The sequence below is a fragment of the Loxodonta africana genome, chromosome 1 (genome assembly GCF_030014295.1).
Source record: "Loxodonta africana isolate mLoxAfr1 chromosome 1, mLoxAfr1.hap2, whole genome shotgun sequence".
Taxonomy (NCBI): Eukaryota; Metazoa; Chordata; class Mammalia; order Proboscidea; family Elephantidae; genus Loxodonta; species Loxodonta africana.
The window spans coordinates 237698748-237717509 of NC_087342.1; the positions used below are offsets into that span (position 1 = coordinate 237698748).

Below are 18762 nucleotides of genomic sequence, written 5' to 3' on the forward strand. Positions count from 1 at the left end.
TTCTCTAGGTGCAGGGAGTGCAGCCTGTTGGCAGGCAGACCGGTGTAAAGAAAAGTTATGAGATCCATGTTCAGTTCTGAGCATGCGGTTGGTGGGTGTTCAGAGCCCTCTGTGAGTGAGCACATTCCTGCAGAAGCAGGTGTCTCGGTGCAGACATGATTGAACCATGGGCCATACGTTGAGAACAAAGTTCTCGTCTAATTTTCTGTCCTGTGCAAAACCACAGACCCGTGTGACAGTTGTATCCAGGCCCACTTCCTCAGCCCAGGCTGACCATCGTCTCTGGGGGCCGTGAAGTGTATTGTGGTGCAGCAGTGGGTTCTCCCTGATCTCGGTGTGTTCAGAGCAGCAGCGAGCAGGACCTCACAAGCAGAGGCAGCAGGAGGCTGCACCCCCATTCTCTGGAGTGTCTCAGTGCAGGCACGCGCGTGGAGCGTGCGGGCTGGCGGCCCAGAGCAGTGCCTGCACCCTCTGCTGGAGGGCGTTCTGGGTGGGGAACATGGGCCTGGGCGTTAGGCAGATGAAGCTCAAGTTCCAGATGTGGCACTAACCCAGGAGGAAGGTGGGGAGCTGACCTGAGCTCTGTCCGCATCTGTGAAGTGGAGCTAATGATGCCTACCTCGTTTTAAAGACTGTGTAGAATTTAAATAAATACACACCTGAACGTACAAGTGCAGTGCCTGGCGTGATCGGTGCCCGTAAACGTTAGTTTCCTGTTTATGTTGCTTTGTTCCGGTTTGCAGCATTTGCAGAAGAAGAGATGCTCTACTGAGCTGCAGGACCCCAGCCGCTGCGGTGCGGTGCCGCAGGCTGGTGACTGCCTGTGCAGCTGGCGCACCTTGCTGGCTGCCTGGGTTAGGTGGGCCTGCCCCCTCCCCGTGCCTGTCTCTGTGACTTTCACCGACACCTCAGCGAGATGTTCTTGTCCACAGCCCACTGTAAACCTGCTTCTTGTTCTCACCAGGGGCCACCGGGAGACATTTAGACCTCGGAGTTCTGGGGTCGGCCCTTGTTCCTTAGCAGTTTGTGTTTTGTGTCCCTCTGTTGCCACACCGTTTAGCTTCTCTCTGAGTGCCCTGTTCTGCCTCAGGGCAAGGGCCTCCCCAGCCTGTTGCTAAGACTCCTCCTCCCTGGTGGGGATGTGATGGCTGCTGGCTCCGGTGAGAGTGGAGAGGTGCTGTACTGCGTCACGCCCCTCCTGCTGGCCGCCCGGGCAAGCCTGGGTTGGGAGTTTTAGTAGTTAAACAGCTCAGACTAACCGATCCACTAGCCAATCTATTTGATCATTTTGCGAAATAAAGTTTTATTTAGTTTTGTCTGATGGTATTACAACAGTGTCGTTTTCTGTTTTTCCATTATAAATATATAGTACCATAGGTGTGTTAGTTGAGCCCTGGTGGTGCAACGGTTATGCTAACTGAAAGCCCACCCAGTGGCACTGTGGGAAAAAGACCTGGCACTCTGCTCCCGTGAAGATTACAGCCTAGAAAACCCTACAGGGTAGTTCTACTCTGTAATATAGCGGGTGGCTATGGGTCGGAATCTCCTCGATGGCACCCAATACCGGGTGTATTAGGTAATGTGTAAATGTCAGTGGATAACCTGGGATGATGCTAGTGATACATGCCTGCACAGTACCGAGAACTTACTTCATTCTTATCCTGAGGTAGCTGGTATTATTATCTCCATTTCTACAGATGAAGAGCCTAGCTTGAGCAGCGTACCTATGACCGTCAGCTTTGAGAATCCTGGTACGTCACCAAAGCTGATGCTGTTAACCACTGTGTTTTACGGCCACACATTATGTAGACATTTAAATATCGTTAAACTGGGAAATGAGTTTGGTGCTCCAAAGGAACAGTTTACAAACAAAGCTTTGTAAACTGTAAGAGGCTGATTTTGGTTTTGGTATGGTTTCTATCGTTAGTCAGAGGCAGCCAGATGAAATGCTTGTGGACAGATCATCAAGTGTGTAAAGCAGGGGCACCAGGCCTTCTATAAGGGGCCAAACAGTAGGTACTTTAGGCATTGTGGGCCACAGATGGCCTCTGTCTCATACTCTTGGTTTTCTTACAATCCTGTAAACATATAAAATCCATTCATAGCTCCCAGGCCATACAAAAACATGCCGTGGGCTGTAGTTTGCCCACCCCTGATTTACAGTGATACATAGTCTGTTAAAACCCACTGACTTGTTAAGGTGAGGTAATGCTATCTGTGCCATAACCAGAAGGTCAGAATCGAATCCTAGGTTCTAGCATGTTTTTCAGGAAATACTTAGTGCTTTGAGTATGACTGCACGTGCTGGAGGGTAGAGATGCATTTAGCTTGCCCTAAATCTAAGCTCCAGCCACAGCTGCTCCATTGCTTGGGCTGGATGCTCACTTTTGCCATCTGCATTGGGTCTCACATGGGGCCTGATGGTGGGTCCCAGGTGCCTGTCTGCAATGGGTCTTACACGGGGCCTGATGGTGGGCCCCGGGCGCCTATCGGCATTGGGTCTCACACGGGCCCAGTGGTTGGTCCTGTGCACCTGTCGGCATTGGGTCTCGCACGGGGGCCCAAGGGTGGGTCCCGGGTGGCTGTCTCAGCTTTGGCAGCTACGCCTATAAGTCTTCCATGGCACTGGCAAGGAACCTACTGTGGGGGTTCCTTCAGTCAGAAAAGTGCTAACCTCACTCTTCTTGTTCTCTGACTGACTGTTCCTCCTTTTTCAAGAGTGTTCTGCAGCCCCTTAACCTATGAGGCCACGGCTCACCTGGCTACTAGTGGAGGTGGGCTCTTACTCGAACAGGTACAGCATCAGTACCTGGCTGGGAGGAAAACGAGGAGAAAGCCATCTGGGAACTGGGCCTTACTCACCGTGACCACTCGCCGGTGACTGCTGGGGACTCCTGACCACTCATGGTGACTGCTGGGGACTCCTCACCACTCACTGGTGACCGCTGGGGACTCCTGACCACTTACTGGTGACCGCTGGGCACTCCTGACCACTCCCTGGTGACCGCTGGGGATTCATGACCACTCACTGGTGACCGATGGGGACTCCTGACCACTCGCTGGGGACTCCTGGGGACTCCTGACCACACACTGGTGACTCCTGGGGACTCCTGACCACTCCCTGCTGACTGCTGGGGACTCCTGACCACTCACTGGTGACCTTTGGGGACCCCTGACCACTCACTGGTGACCTTTGGGGACTCCTGACCACTCACTGGTGACCATCTGGGACTCCTGACCACACACTGGTGACCGTTGTGGACTCCTGACCACTCAAGGGGACTGTCAGGGTCTCCTGATGAGCTGTCCATGAGGGTGTGGGCCTAGCAACAGTTGTGACTTTTGTCTTCTTCATATTCTGATACCCTGTCTTCCCCACCCCATGGAATGATTGTCTTATCTGTAGGACACTTGGTCCAGCCTCACTGCCTCCACCCTAGCCCTTGCCCTGTCCTCTCTAGCCTGGACTTCTGCAGTAGCCTTCTCTGTTCTTTACTTGCATCTTGGCTCTGAACACATGGTTCTTATAGCAATCAGAGTGCCTGTGGAAAAACAGAAACCAGACACCACATCCCGTTCTCTTTCACTGCTCGCCTAACACATCCCCCGCCCCCCCCGCCACCATTATTTCCACTCACCAGGGAGTGGTCAGGAGTCCTCAGCAGTTACTAGTGAGTGGTCAGGAGTCCCAGCGGTCACCATTTTAAGGATTTGGGCTGAAATCCTTACTTTGACCTACAAGAGCCTAAATGAGCTGGCCTGCAGGCCCTTTTGGTGCCCCTCCCCGCTCATCATTCAGTGATTCTCCACACAACCAGCCCTCTCATCTCAGGCCTTGGTGCGCGTATCGCAGCTTGGAACACAACTGCCCTGTGGTTTGTACTTCTGTGCTGTCACCTCCGCAGGTCCTTTGCAGTCATCCTGTAGCACTTGGCTTGTTTAGTGTCAGGCCCTGAGGTCAGCAAGGTCATCTGGTTTATAGCTCTGTCCCCAGGGACTGCTCTCAGCGCCTGGCACCTAGTGGTCTCATGTTGATAAATGAATGCAGTAATTCTGATGCCATTTTATCATAAGAGAACCACCTTCTCTAACTGCCTGTCCAGAACTTGAATCCCTTCAACAATGTACCTGACCTGAGAGTAAGGCCAGTCTTCATTTTGAGGGATGTGAGGGCCAGCGCCAGCGGCATCTCCAACAGCTGGCTACCGAGCCCAGATTTCTCTTGGCGACCTGGATTCGTCCCCTCGTGCCCAGACGTAGGCATTGTGTGTCTGTTGCATGTCGTTTGCTTGCAGCTTAAGATGGCTGTCACGTGCCTCTAAGTCTTTCTCTTGAGGCTGACAACCTGTTTCCCTCAGCCAGCCCTCAGAAGACATGGGGGATGAAGCATAGTATGAGCCTGTCCTCTGTAGCCTGAAGCAGGTGGTAAAGGCGTCCACTGGCAGAGCCTCACGTGCACACGGCCCACTCGTAGAAGCTGGTAGCGCTGGTCCCTGGCCTTATCCTGCAGCCTTTTATCAAGAGCGTCCTGTGCACTGAGGTCAGTGTTGAGCCCTTGACAGACATAGCTCCTCAGGCCAGCTGTGGGATTGCGTGGTTTGACCCCATGTTAGAGCTGAGGAAACAGCCAAAAGATGTCCAGTAACTGCCAAGTTCATATAGCTGCAAACGGGGTTCCTGAGTGTGACCCTACTCTGTCCCCGCAGTCACAGCACTTCTGTGCTGTGCTCTGCTTACTGTGCGATGGCTTTATTTTATAGCTAGGATTGGATTGAAATGTCTCAGTAATTTAAAAAAGGTGACTAAAGGCGTTGATTATAATTTACTGTGCTGTATCCTGTTAATAACTTCAGATTGGCTTTTAATGTGAAAGGACCACATATATGGTAAGCATGTTACAATTACACTCTTGAGCGCCTAGAATAAGAGACTAGGTATTAACTACATTTTTGTGATATGGTATAATCACTTCTCTTAAAAAAGTTTACTATTTCCTAGGTAGCTTATTATGTCATTTGCCTTCATTATGCATAGTAAAAATATTTCTGATCGTTTTAGTATTTAGACTAGAGTTTTAAGTTTAGAAGTTTATTATTTAATGATGCCACGTACTTCCGTAATGTGCGTTTTTTGAAGCAAGTCTCTCTGTGTGTGTATTTAATGGTAGGTTTTCATGAAGTGTATTTACATGAATATAACGTATCTTTTTTTAAACTCACCAGGGACTGCAGAGGAAGATGACTATGTCGATGATTTTAATAGGTAAGAAAAAGAGTTGGGCAACAAATGCATAAATTTTAAGTAATTTCCGAACCCAGGAAAGTGAGACAGAGTTATATCCGTGCTTACATTCCTGCACTGGATTCTCTTGTTCGTATCCATTGACGGGAAATAAGAGATAGTTAATCTAAAATTACGTATTTGACTTGGGAGCATGTTTTTTAATATATGTCTGCAGTAAATTCAGGAAGCTTGTTAAGAAAAAATAATACGGGGGAATGACTCAGGCCATTTAGAAGCAGTCATGCTGCCATGTTATAAGCTCTCTTTCTCCACCTCGCATCTCAGAGTCTTTTTCTGAGAGCCTTCCCCTTGACTACGGGGACGAGGCAGGGTGCCCACTGTCCCCACTCCCATTCAGTTCTGTTCTGCCAGTCCTAGCCAGACCAATGAAGAAAGAGAGAAATAAAGGGTGTGTTAAATTAGGAAGGAAGAAGTAAAACTATTGCAGATGACATGATCCTGTATGTAGAAACCCCAAAAAGTCCACAAGAAAGTAGCTGGAACTATAATGTCACTGAACAATTGTGTACAAATTATCAAATGGAAACCTAAAAGAAAGAAAATTACTACAGCTAACTGAGGAATTTAGGAAGGTTGCAGGCTGCAAAACCAACATGCAAAAATCAGTGGGGTTTCTATCCATCAACAATGAGAAGTCTAAAAAGGAAATCAAGAAAAGTATATCATTTACAATAGCACCTAAAAAAAAAAAAAAACAACCTAGGAATACACCAAACTAGAGGTGTAAAGGACTTGTATAATGAAAACTACAGCATTGCTATGAGAGGCTGAAATAGACCTAAGTGAATAGAAAGACACCCTGTGTTCCTAGATTGGAAGATGTAATATTGTGAAAATGTTAGTACTACCCAAAACAACCTATAGATTCAACTGCCAGAAATTCAAGCCAAATTCAGAAGAGGACAGAACCAGGGATATCATTGCTGATGTCAGATGGATCCTGGCTGAAAGCAGAGAATACCAGAAAGATGTTTACCTGTGTTTTATTGACTATGCAAAGGCATTTGACTGTGTGGATCATAACAAATTGTGGATAACGTTGTGAAGAATGGGAATTCTAGAACATTTAATTGTGCTCATGAGGAACCTTTACATAGATCAAGAGGCAGTTGTTTGGACGGAACAAGGGGATACTGATTGGTTTAAAGTCAGGAAAGGTGTGCATCAGGGTTGTATCCTTTCACCATACCTATTCAGTCTGTATGCTGAGCAAATAACCCAAGAAGCTGGACTTCGTGAAGAAGAACATGGCATCTGGACTGGAGGAAGACTCATCAACAACTTGTGATATCCAGATGACATAGTCTTACTTGCTGAAAGTGAAGAGGACTTGAAGCATTTACTAATGAAGATCAAAGACCACAGCTTTCTGTATGGATTACACCTCAACATAAACAAAACAAAAATCCTCACAACTGAACTTCATGATAACCAGAGAAAAGATTGAAGTTGTCAAGGATTTCATTTTACTTGGGTTTATAATTAACACCCATGGAAGCAGCAGTCAAGAAATCAAACGACATGTTGCACTGGGCAAATCTGCTGCAAAAGACCCTTTCAATAAGTGTTAAAAAGCAAAGATGTCACTTTGAGGGCTAAGGTGCACCTGACCCAAGCCATGATATTTTCAGTTATCTTGCATGCATTCGAAAGCTGGACAATGAACAAGGAAGACCAAAGAATTGAGGCATTTGAATTACAATGTTGCCGAAGAGTGTTGAATATACCATCGTGGACTGCCAGAAGAATGAACAAGTATGTCTTGGAAGAAGCATAACCAGAGTGCTCCTTGGAAGCAAGATGACAAGACTTCATCTCATGTACTTTGGACATGTTACCAGCAGGGTCCAGTCCCTGGAGAAGGACATCGTGCTTCGTAAGGTAGAGGATACCAAGTCGATGGCATCTTACAACAGCAGATTTGGATACATGTCGTGCCCAACTTAAAACATTTGAGTTACATGAACCTCATTCATGACCGTCTGATATCATTAGTACTGTGTACTACATACAATGTTGCATGTGTGTAATTTGCTGATGTTATCATTTTCATGGCAACCCCCAAGGACAAGTAAAGGTTGAAGTTATAAAGATACTGATAATAAAGGCCAATGATAGTGGAACTAAAAAAAAATAAAAGTGGGGGGAGGTATTAACATCAGAACTTATTTACGATGGAGTTGTTGGAACAGAACCTGGTCGTAAGTCAGGAACTCACTGTATAATGTGGATATAGTTAGAAATTGAAATCAGATGGCTGAGGATTTTAAATGTGACATTTTTTTTTTCTGTTTAGAGTTTGTAATAATTTTTTAGCAACTGATCGTTTTTTGAGAGAGAGCGTGGCGTAGTAGGTGGAGTTTTAAAAATCGGTATTTCTTGCCATTCTGACTAGTCACCATTACAAACCTGAGTTTTCTCATCTGTTAAATTGTCTGTGTTGCTGCCCTTGCAGAGTTACTCTAGGGACCAAGTGGAATTGTATATGTGAAGTGAATGATATCGATGGCAATGGGTTTAGTTTTTTTTTGCAGTTTATAATGTTTTATCTAAAGGATTAAAATAAATACCCAAATGTTAAAGAATGGTAGTTACTCTCTTAAATGTTGACATTCAGAGTTCTTATTTACCTTTTTTTTTCTCCTGAAATGAGTGCCAGCCATCGCTCAGAAAAAAGTGAGATGAGCATTGGTGAGGAGATGGAAGAAGACCTTTCTGTGGAAGTCGATGACATCAATACCAGTGATAAAGTACGTGCCGTGTCTTTGCTGCAGACTGATGGTCTTGCCTCTTTGCTGCTTGATTTACTGCAGAGCTTCAGAAGTGTGGATTGAGGAGGAGAAAAGCCGGTTGAAAGTCGTGTGGAGTTCATTGCTAAGTTAGCTGGCCCACACCTGAGTGGGGCCTCCCCCGAGCATGCAGGATTACTTTGGGCTGGGCTGTCATTGCTGGGTGAGCACTTCTGAAGTGTTTGATGCTCTGCCGGGACACGGATGCTGTGGGGTGAGGTCGGCCACAGTGGGCTGGGCCAGAGCCAGAGCTGCAGTCAGTGTGCAGGAGGCCCTGCTCAGGTCAGGGAGAGCTGCCACACCTGTCAGCACTATGCCCCCAGGGCACGCAGCTTCATGCCCTAGCCAGGTAAGACGCAGAGCAGCAGGCAGATGGGCCGTGCAAGCAGGCAGCAAAGGCCAAGATGGAGCCAGGCTGTCAGACTAGACGTCTTTACTCAGGACCCAGGTTTGACCTTATCACATGGGCTGAGGACAGAGCGTGTGGAGGGTCCTGAGCTGTATCCAGAGGTGAGTCTGCCGTCATGTGTGGGCTGTTCTGGCTGGGACGTGACAGTGCTGTCCAGGATGAGAGGGCTCTCCAGAGCTTGCACTGTGCAGTGGTGTGTACAGCCAGGTCTGAGAGGTAGCGTTGGTTTCACATGAAAACCCCAGCCTGAGTCAGCAGGCCCAGCTTTGAATTCGGACTCTTGTATCCCCTGTGTTTTCTGAGGTAAGTTTTGACTTTCAAGCCTCAGTTTATTTGTAAAGTGGAAGTATGAATACCTGCCTAATAGGGTTATTTTGAAGGTTAAATTTGATAATATCTGAAGTATCTTGTCTAATTCCTGATACAGGATTATAATAATTTGCATTTCATGTATATCATCATAAGAGGCCTAAAAAGTTACTTTAAAGTTATACAAAGTTATACTATAGAACTGTTTGCACCATCAGTTTTTTTGGTAGAGTTAAGATAGAGTTCAGCTGTTGGCCCAGCCTCTTGATATTATCACAGCTTTCAAAGTATGGAGATAAAAACGAGTTGGAGGATTGTGAACACATGGCTGCATAGCTGTGATTTGTGGATTTGAGGGGTGGGTAGCCGAGGAGATAGACACGTGACTCTGCCGTTGGGTACCTTGGGCTCCTTGCAGGTGGCCCCAACGGCTCTGGGGGCTGTCCCTCATGGCTCCTGCTTCCCTGTCCTTGCCCCATCATATGTCTTTTGGAATTTTCACTTAAAAGCCTAACTTTGTACCATTGTAACCTTCATCTGGTTTGTGAGTGGCATTTTTTAAAGACTTCTGTGCAGGCATCTGGGAACACACAGAGTTTGTGAGGTTTGCCCTAGTGGAGTGGCTAGCTGAGGGACTGAAGCAGTCCCCATTAAGTACCTGCTGTCTAGAAAGCATAGCAAGGGTGGGGGGTCGTGAGAAAGAGGGCAGCTGGGAGAGTAGGCTGGCTTTGTAGTCCTGCAGGTCTGGTGGGAATCCTGGGTCTGCCCCTTACCACTCATAGAATGTCTTGTGCCTCGGTTGCTCACATGCGTTATTACATCTCTCATGCAGGGAGGTGGGTGTGAAAGTGAGAGGCCTTGTGTGGTCTGCAGCTAGGCCCTAGCAGAGCTGGCTTGCAGTAAGTGGTAGCTACAGTCACAGTTCAAACAGAGATGGACATTGCCCTCCAGGGGTCCTATAGGATTAGGAGAAAAACCACATCCATAAATGCATGACAGTCCCAATGAAAAGGGGCGTGTCATCAGGTATGCATCACTTTAAAGCTGTGATGATTCAGGAAGGGAACTGATCTTTGACCTGGATTCGAAAGATGGCCATGCTCAGGTGGGAGCCTTGTCTGGAGTAGAGAGAGCCACATGGACCAGCTGTCAAGTGAAGGGTATAGGGCCTGTGAGACCCCTGGGGCATGAGGCCACCAGTCTGGGGCTCATGGACACAGCTCAGCCCAGAGCCGGGGGAGGAGGTGACGTGACTGGGCTGCTGGGCTCTCTGAAGACCAGGAATCAGAGGTGACGAAGGAGGAACAGAGGGACAGCCAGCAAGAGCCGAGACGTGTGTAGGGGAAGAGCCAGGCCTCCCCCAGGGACGGAGCAGTAGCCAGCACGCTGCTGCTGACTCAGCAGACCGGGGTGCATTTACACTTGATAAAGATTTTGGAAATCTTTTGAAAAGTTCTTTGTTGCTAATTGATATTTAACTTGCTGTCACAGAGATCCATAATTTCCTTTTCAATGCTTAAAACGTTTCTTTGAGATATTTTTATCTCGTGACATGAAAAATCTCTATTTTTATATTTTGAACTGAGTCCTAATTCTGAAACTGGTGAGGCGTGAAAGCCTTTACTAAGTAGCCCTCAGTTCCTACTTAGTGTCTATTCCTCCAGCTTCCTTGCTTCTGGCTATCTTCAGTTATGTGGTTCTTCTCGGGATGTTTTCAGTTGTTACTATGGTCTCTCTTTGCCTTGAAACAGGACTGAATACAACCTGATAACAGAATTATCCAGGTTAAGAAAGTACTTTTCTACCCACAGTTCTTCTCTCTTCACTCATCTGCAGTTGAGAAACAGTGTTAACACAGAACTTGATTGCTTCGCTGGGCAGTCTGGTTTGTCTGTTTCGTGACAGCCTCCGAAAGGGGGGAATGGCTTTAGCTTCAGTTGACACAGTATGAGAGGGTGCTATGCGTATATGGTCCTGGTGGTGCAGTGGTTAAAGCAACCAACTGCTAAATGAAAGATTGGCGCCTTGAAACCACATGTGGCTCTGTGGGAGAAAGATGTAGCAGTCTGCTTCCGTAAAGATTTACAGCCTTGGAAACCCTGTGGGTTGCTATGAGTCGGGACTGACTCGACGGCAGTGGGTTTTGGTGGGGTACCTAACGTGGGAGTCCATGAGTGCAAACGGTTAGCACACTCGGCTGCTAACCAAAAGGTTGGAGGTTTGAGTCTACCCAGAGAAGCCTCGAAAGACAGGCCTTCAAAAAACCAGCCACTGAGAGCCCTGTGGAGCAGTTCTATACTGACACACATGGGGTCACCATGAGCCGGAGTCGCCATGGAGGCAGCTGGTTTGATGTCATACTTTGAGTTGATGCTTCACCTACCGTCTTATAAAAACAGAGCAAATAATACTTTTCAAACGAGAATATTACACATTTCAGTGAAGTTCAATAAAATGTACTATGTAGGTCCGAGTTTTAGAGGTCGGGAATTCATAGGGTGATGTTTACTATGTGCAGAATCAGCGTTGAGACTGTATCCAGGTAAGGCGTTTTACAGTTTTCTGCTCATTTCAGCTTTTAGATTAAATTAGAATAATGCCTAGGGTATTGTCTGTTTTGTTAAGTCCCACGTGAAACATTTGAGAGTGCAGTCTGTACGAAACACTGAACTTAGTTAACGAGCTGTGTGATCTCAGGCAATGGGCTTCTTAGGGCCTCTGCGTTGCCTTACCTCCTGAGCTTTACCTCTGAAGCAATGAGCGCGGTATAAAGTCCCGTTTACATCTTAGCTGTGTTTTCACTGTCACTCAGGACACTGCTTGCGTTCTGACACTGCCTCTTCCCTTTCTCTTGAACATCCCAGCTTGACGACCTGACGCAGGACCTGACTGTGTCCCAGCTCAGCGATGTGGCGGATTACCTGGAAGATGTGGCATAGACACAGAAGAAGGAAGTGTTCGCACGGAAAAGGACAAGGGACTCTGGCTGCGTTTTGTCAGACGATCACTTTTGGCTGGAATGTCTGCCCCCTGTTGATGGTGCCTTGTGTTTCGAAAAGACTACGGATATTTTGAAAGTTAACTTTTCACTACTAAACAAAATACTTGCTATTTGAGCCCATGTGTGGAAGACTTAATATTCTTAATTTGATTTAGGTGCACATTTCTCTGTGGACGGTGATTATCTGCCTGAGCTCAGGTTCGTTACGGGAGCGAGCCCATGGAAAATAGCAGTATTATGAGCACACCGACAGGTGCCGATAAAGTGGTAGGTCTCCAGAACTGTGTGTGAGTGTGTTTGTGTGTGTGTGGTTGACGTTACAGGATGGCGTTGGAAAACGGGGGCTTTAGCTTTCTAGACTTGAAGCCTACCCACTGTATTATATTTTGATATTAGGTAGTTTTACACCTAGTTGGCAAAAGACCCTGGTAACTTTGTGGTAATGAAGCATATTGATATAAGTTAAATTTGACATATCAACTTTATTGTGTATTTCCATTTGGAAGGTTCGTTAGACCATTGAGGTTATATTACAGTACTCTTTTGTATGCTACTTAATTTTGCTTGTTTTTAAGAAGCTTAGAAGCGGTCATGACTCTTAATTCATAAATTTTGTCAGTAGACTTAGCTTGGCTGTTGGCGTCCCTGTGTCCACGTGGGAGACTTTAGTCACAGGTTCTCTTCTTTATGGTTATAATTTACTATTTGTAAAGATGCCTCGAAACAGATACCAAAATACATCTGAAACCATTAAGCAGTGCTTTAATTTCAGATCTGTAAGTTGATTATATTAAAATCCAAATTGGACTGTAACAGTAGTAATGGCCTAAGACCATACTCGGTTTGCCAGAAGCTTTATATACTGTACATACTTTCCTTAGAGTCCTTTGGGAACAGAGTGAATGGTAGGGTTTCAGGAAGCCTCGATTGTGCTGTGTACAGCACGCTGCTGATGTGTGGGTCCTGACCTTGATGAGGCTGCAGGATTTTAAAATGTGCAGGGGAGAACGACAATGAGAAGTGATGTGTCCTTTTTCAGATACACAGAAGTGAAGCTGTGATTGTGTTAAATTCTTATATTTTTAAATTTCAATTAAATTATGACTTTTTATTAAAATTAGACCAGATTTTTGATCTCAGTAAGTAAGCAGACTCCATGGTTTGCATAATATCAGTTTCTCATTTCTTACCCTAGATATTATAAAAATATTTGTTGGGCCCTAAAATATAAAGGGAACCCTGGTGGCATAGTGGTTAAGAGCACAGCTGCTAACCAAAAGGTCAGCAGTTCAAATCAACCCGCCATTCCTTGGAAACCCTATGGGGGCAGCTCTGCTCTGTCCCGTAGGGTTGCTATAAGTCAACACTGACTCGATGGCACGTATCAACAACAACAAAAGGTAAAGAGAAGTAAAAACGTTTCAGGATTAAAGGCTGTATGACATTAAATCAGATTTTTTTCTTTTTTTAATTTAAGTGAGACAGCTTTAAACATCAAGAGGAAGTAGGACAGAAAACGGGCCAGTGTAGCTTGAAAGCCCCTGTTAAGAGCTGCCCTCAATGTGTAAAGCATCATCTCATTGAATTAGGGGTTTTTGTATTTTTATGTGTGTGCTCTGTTGAGTAAACAGTGTTGTGTGTAAGGATGTCATGTTGCCAGCAGTCCCCCAGCTTGCTGGTTATAAAATGATTTTGTCCTTTGTCATCCCTATGAGCAGTGTGTGAAACGGAGTTACTGTCTGTAAAGGACTGGACTTCTCTGCTCCTCTGCAGTCTGTGTCAGACGTGTGCTTTATTTTTAGTTTTATCTGATTGAAGTTAGATTTCAGTAGAAGGATTGGAACGTACAGCAGGATGTGGCCTTAATTTTGTGGGAAACCTTTGAATAGTACCATCTGAAATCTTCCATTTTTCCGTTCCCCAGAGAATCTGACCTTTGAATAATAATTAGGAAGGTGGGGGAGAATTCCAAATGTGAACATTTCTCTGTCATCAGCGCTGCATCCATCTTATTGAATAATGTTGAATAACTTAAAAGTCAACCATGAGAAGGTTTTGTTTCTACCTGTATACTTTGGTGAGACATTAGTAACCTGTTAAATGTGAAGATGTGGAATGACAGAAGGTTTTGATTGTGATTAGGACTTTCTTTTTGTTAAAAAAAAATGTCTATTGAAATGTTAAACCGTGAAAAGCATTTCTTTGGTAAAACCTGTGTTAAAGTGGAGTATTTCAAACTCCAGGTCTTTCATTTTATGGATGATAACTAAAAATGAATAAAAATCTTTTATTCTTTCTTTGTTTATATTTTCTCACACCTTTTGTGTTTTACGGCATGTTTTCATCACCAGAAGCCACTTGCATAGATGTTGTCCTTGGCTCCTGCCTTCCTCTGCTATGGTTTCCAACCCCATCTATTAGGCTCTTCTCCCTCTTTCTGGTCAGATGGCCATTGGGGCTCCTGTCTGTACCATGGCCTGCTCAGGCTGTTCCCATCTCAGGATGCTATGTGTGCCTCCCATGCCTGGGGTGCCCCCCTGCTGGCACTCTGTCACAGGACACCATTTTACTTTACTCACCTCTTGTCAGTGTCTGCAATGACCTTGTTTAGGTCTTCACTTCCATGTTTATTTCTCACATACTCTCAGCAGGCACCTTTTCTGGTGTTTTTAACTTGGTACCTAGCACAGCATCTGGCCTGTCCTGCATGCTCGTTAAACATCTCTGGGATTGTGAACAGGCCCTGTAAGCACCAGGGTGGGCCTGGACAGCTGAGCCCACCACCAAGGCTGGGCATGTAACTGCTATCCAGAGGAAGTGACCGGCCTTCTGTCTGTGGCCTCTGGTTTGGATGCAGGCACAGGAGAGGGAACAGAGCAGGACTGCCCTGCTAGCCATGGAAGGTGGGCCCGAAAGGAAAGGCAGCTCTTCCTGGAGAAAAAGACACTAAATTAGAGTCCTTGTCCCCACAGAGTCCCTAGGTGGTACAAATGATTAAGCACTCAGCTACAAATAAAAAAGTTGGCGTTTTGAACCTGCCTGGAGGTGCCTCGGAAGAAAGGCCTGGTGTCTGCTTCCAAAAGGTCACAGCCTTGAAAACTCTATGCAGCAGTTGTACTCTGCACACTTGGGGTTACCGTAAGTCAGAATTGACTTGACAGCAACTGCTTAGATTTTTGTTTTTATCCCTGCCTGGAGTGACATCCTCTGAAATTTGGGCATGAGTTGGTAGGGATCCCCAGATCCGTTCTCTGCCCAGGCACACTGAAATGAATCCCACCCCCTGCCCTCCTAGGCCCGTACCCAGCAGCCCCTCCATCTGACGTCAGTGCAGGACAGCTACATAAATGAGACCCTAGTATCACCGTTGTGAGGGCATGGCCTACGAAGGGTCTCCCGACTCAAGAAAAACAGCATGTACCAGGAGGCTGAGGCAAAGAACAGCTGGTCTTGGAGAAAACAATTCTGAGGACAAGATAATTGTGAAAAGCCTAACTACTCAGATTGGAGATGATTTTTTGGTACATGAAAGAAGTATCAAAACAACCTGGTAACTAAAGTTGCTGGGTTGAGACATTTGGTAGAAGGGCTTAGTGATGGGGGGACTCAAAAAAATTGGTAATTTCAAATTCAAAGAACTCTCTACATGTTGAGCAAAAGGCCAGGATGGAAAAGAGAAGCTGAGGGATGTGGGCAGGGAACCATTAAGGACATCTGTGATAGGAGTTCTGGGAGGCTAGGACTGTGCAGGCCATGCACAGGGAAAGAATTTCCTCAGTCAAAGGAGGCCCTTGGGTGCATCCTGGAAGAACTGGACAATTCTTTGTTAAAAAAAGAAAAAATAGGGCCCTTGGTGATTCATTGAAAGGAACCAGGAGGAGAACAGCGTCAGACTGTGGCCTGCACCTGATACTGGGAGACAGCAGACCGGTGACTACAAAGCTATGAGGTGCTGGGAGACAGCAGACCGGTGACTACAAAGCTATGAGGTGCTGGGAGACAGCAGACCGGCGACACAAAGCTATGAGGTGCTGGGAGACAACAGACCAGTGACTACAAAGCTATGAGGTGCTGGGAGACAGCAGACCGGTGACTACAAAGCTATGAGGTGCTGGGAGACAGCAGACCGGTGACTACAAAGCTATGAGGTGCTGGGAGACAGCAGACCGGTGACTACAAAGCTATGAGGTGCTGGGAGACAGCAGACCGGTGACTACAAAGCTATGAGGTCCTGGGAGACAACAGACCGGTGACTACAAAGCTATGAGGTGCTGGGAGACAGCAGACCAGTGACTACAAAGCTATGAGGTGCTGGGAGACAGCAGACCGGCGACACAAAGCTATGAGGTGCTGGGAGACAACAGACCAGTGACTACAAAGCTATGAGGTGCTGGGAGACAGCAGACCGGTGACTACAAAGCTATGAGGTCCTGGGAGACAACAGACTGGTGACTACAAAGCTATGAGGTGCTGGGAGACAGCAGACCGGTGACTACAAAGCTATGAGGTGCTGGGAGACAGCAGACCGGCGACACAAAGCTATGAGGTGCTGGGAGACAACAGACCGGTGACTACAAAGCTATGAGGTGCTGGGAGACAACAGACCGGTGACTACAAAGCTATGAGGTGCTGGGAGACAGCAGACCGGTGACTACAAAGCTATGAGGTGCTGGGAGACAGCAGACCGGTGACTACAAAGCTATGAGGTGCTGGGAGACAGCAGACCGGTGACTACAAAGCTATGAGGTGCTGGGAGACAGCAGACCGGTGACTACAAAGCTATGAGGTGCTGGGAGACAGCAGACCGGTGACTACAAAGCTATGAGGTGCTGGGAGACAGCAGACCGGTGACTACAAAGCTATGAGGTGCTGGGAGACAACAGACCAGTGACTACAAAGCTATGAGGTGCTGGGAGACAGCAGACCGGTGACTACAAAGCTATGAGGTCCTGGGAGACAACAGACCAGTGACTACAAAGCTATGAGGTGCTGGGAGACAGCAGACTGGTGACTACAAAGCTATGAGGTGCTGGGAGACAGCAGACCGGTGACTACAAAGCTATGAGGTCCTGGGAGACAACAGACCGGTGACTACAAAGCTATGAGGTGCTGGGAGACAGCAGACCGGTGACTACAAAGCTATGAGGTGCTGGGAGACAGCAGACCGGTGACTACAAAGCTATGAGGTGCTGGGAGACAGCAGACCGGTGACTACAAAGCTATGAGGTGCTGGGAGGCAGCAGACTGGTGACTACAAAGCTATGAGGTGCTGGGAGACAGCAGACCGGTGACTACAAAGCTATGAGGTCCTGGGAGACAACAGACCGGTGACTACAAAGCTATGAGGTGCTGGGAGACAGCAGACCGGTGACTACAAAGCTATGAGGTGCTGGGAGACAGCAGACCGGTGACTACAAAGCTATGAGGTGCTGGGAGACAACAGACCGGTGACTACAAAGCTATGAGGTGCTGGGAGACAGCAGACCGGTGACTACAAAGCTATGAGGTGCTGGGAGGCAGCAGACCGGTGACTACAAAGCTATGAGGTGCTGGGAGGCAGCAGACCGGTGACTACAAAGCTATGAGGTGCTGGGAGACAGCAGACCGGCAACACAAAGCTATGAGGTGCTGGGAGACAGCAGACCGGTGACTACAAAGCTATAAGGAAGACGGAGTTTTGAATCTAGAAATGATTCCCTGATAAAAAGATACCTTCCTGCCTATAGAAAACAAATCAAGAAGCAAGGGCAGGTTGACCATGTGTCCCAGGAGTCCTCGGGCTCTGGGTGGTGGTCCTGTGGAGCCGAGCACACTGCTGCCACCAGCTGGGAGAGAGGACCCGACAGGTGGCACCACCAGGAGTACCTGCTCCTGGCTGCTTCCTGCCTGCCTTCTGTGGCCTTGCCAGCCAGCCTGATGTCCTTTTCACCTTGCTACAACTTGCCTTCTGAAGAGAGGACAGGATGTGGCCCTGGAATGGAGAGGGTCTTTCCTGGAGCCCTGGTCTCAGTGCACGTGGGGCAGAGGGACTAGTGGGGGCTGTAGATACCGGCAGAGAGAAGGACAGACAGTGGCTGTAAAACGACCATTGTTCTGACCTTTTAACTCGAGGCCTTTGTTATTGACAATTTATGGGATCTTCAGATGTTCTGATGACACTGCTTTTTCCAAGGCTGTTTATAGTTTCAAAAAATGCCAATTCTGTTATGTTTGTAAGTTGCCAGGCTGTTGGCTATAGATCTCAGTTATATTTAAATGTTTTCTTTTAAATCATCTGTTGTTTCTGAACCTGAATGGCAGCTTTTCTGAAAGGCAGGTTCTTGGTAAGTTCCCTTTTAAAGCACTTAGCATTTTGCCTTTTTCTTCCATATACATGTGGGCAAGGCCTTGCCGTTTTTCCATGTTTCAGCCCCCACGTTGGAGGAAGGAGATTTTCTCTGCCCCCTCTGAGCCGGGCACCCTCATCTGTTCCCTTTTAGCTCCCTGCATGCCCCAGCGGCCACCAGGCATTGGCCTTGAGCCAACAACGGCAGCAAATGGCAAGGGGACATAGCCCACACCTGTTCCAAAGCAGCCCCCCCCCGGAAGCAGTTGTCCAGTCCTGGCTTTTGGTGCTGGTGTGGTGGCATGGTGGAGGAGAGAGCAGGTGAGCTCCCAAAATTTGCAGAAATGTTTTGCCTTTAGAATTACACCTGGCTGTCTTTAGGGAGAGTGATGGTGTGGAATATGGCGCAAAGGTAGAGTTACTCTCTCCAGGTCTGCTCTTCCAAAAGAAGAGTAGACAGCCACACTAAGTAATACCCGCCCCCCCACCCCCCCCCAAAGCAAAAGAAAAGGAAGGCAGGCTCTGAGTAGTCCCAGCTCCAGCTGTGCTGGCCTCTGCTTGTCTCCTTAACTGGTGGACCATGGGCTCAATGTGACTGGCAGTCCTCCCAGGGCCCTGCGGCAGG

General features: G+C 47.2%; 1 protein-coding gene and 1 long non-coding RNA gene across 6 annotated transcripts in view; both read left to right on the forward strand.

Moving 5' to 3' along the window:
* Nucleotides 1-11871, forward strand: part of CEP43 (centrosomal protein 43) — a 55111-nt gene extending 43240 nt beyond the window's left edge. For 2 of the 4 annotated variants that reach the window (XM_064293214.1, XM_064293221.1), the window contains 3 exons: nucleotides 5223-5262; nucleotides 7958-8054; nucleotides 11676-11871. In XM_064293214.1, the coding sequence (XP_064149284.1) occupies nucleotides 5223-5262; nucleotides 7958-8054; nucleotides 11676-11750 (212 nt within the window). In that variant the 3' untranslated portion in view covers nucleotides 11751-11871. Of the gene's footprint in view, nucleotides 1-226; nucleotides 4541-5222; nucleotides 5263-7957; nucleotides 8055-11675 lie in introns of those variants that run through there. The other 2 variants (XR_010323263.1, XM_064293217.1) reach the window with 2 other exon arrangements.
* A 51-nt stretch (nucleotides 11872-11922) lies between these two features.
* LOC135232701 (uncharacterized) overlaps nucleotides 11923-18762 on the forward strand; it is a 37272-nt gene continuing 30432 nt past the window's right edge. For both annotated transcript variants that reach the window (XR_010323265.1, XR_010323264.1), the window contains exon 1: nucleotides 11923-12079. This is a non-coding gene — a long non-coding RNA (uncharacterized LOC135232701). The remainder of the gene's footprint in view (nucleotides 12080-18762) is intronic.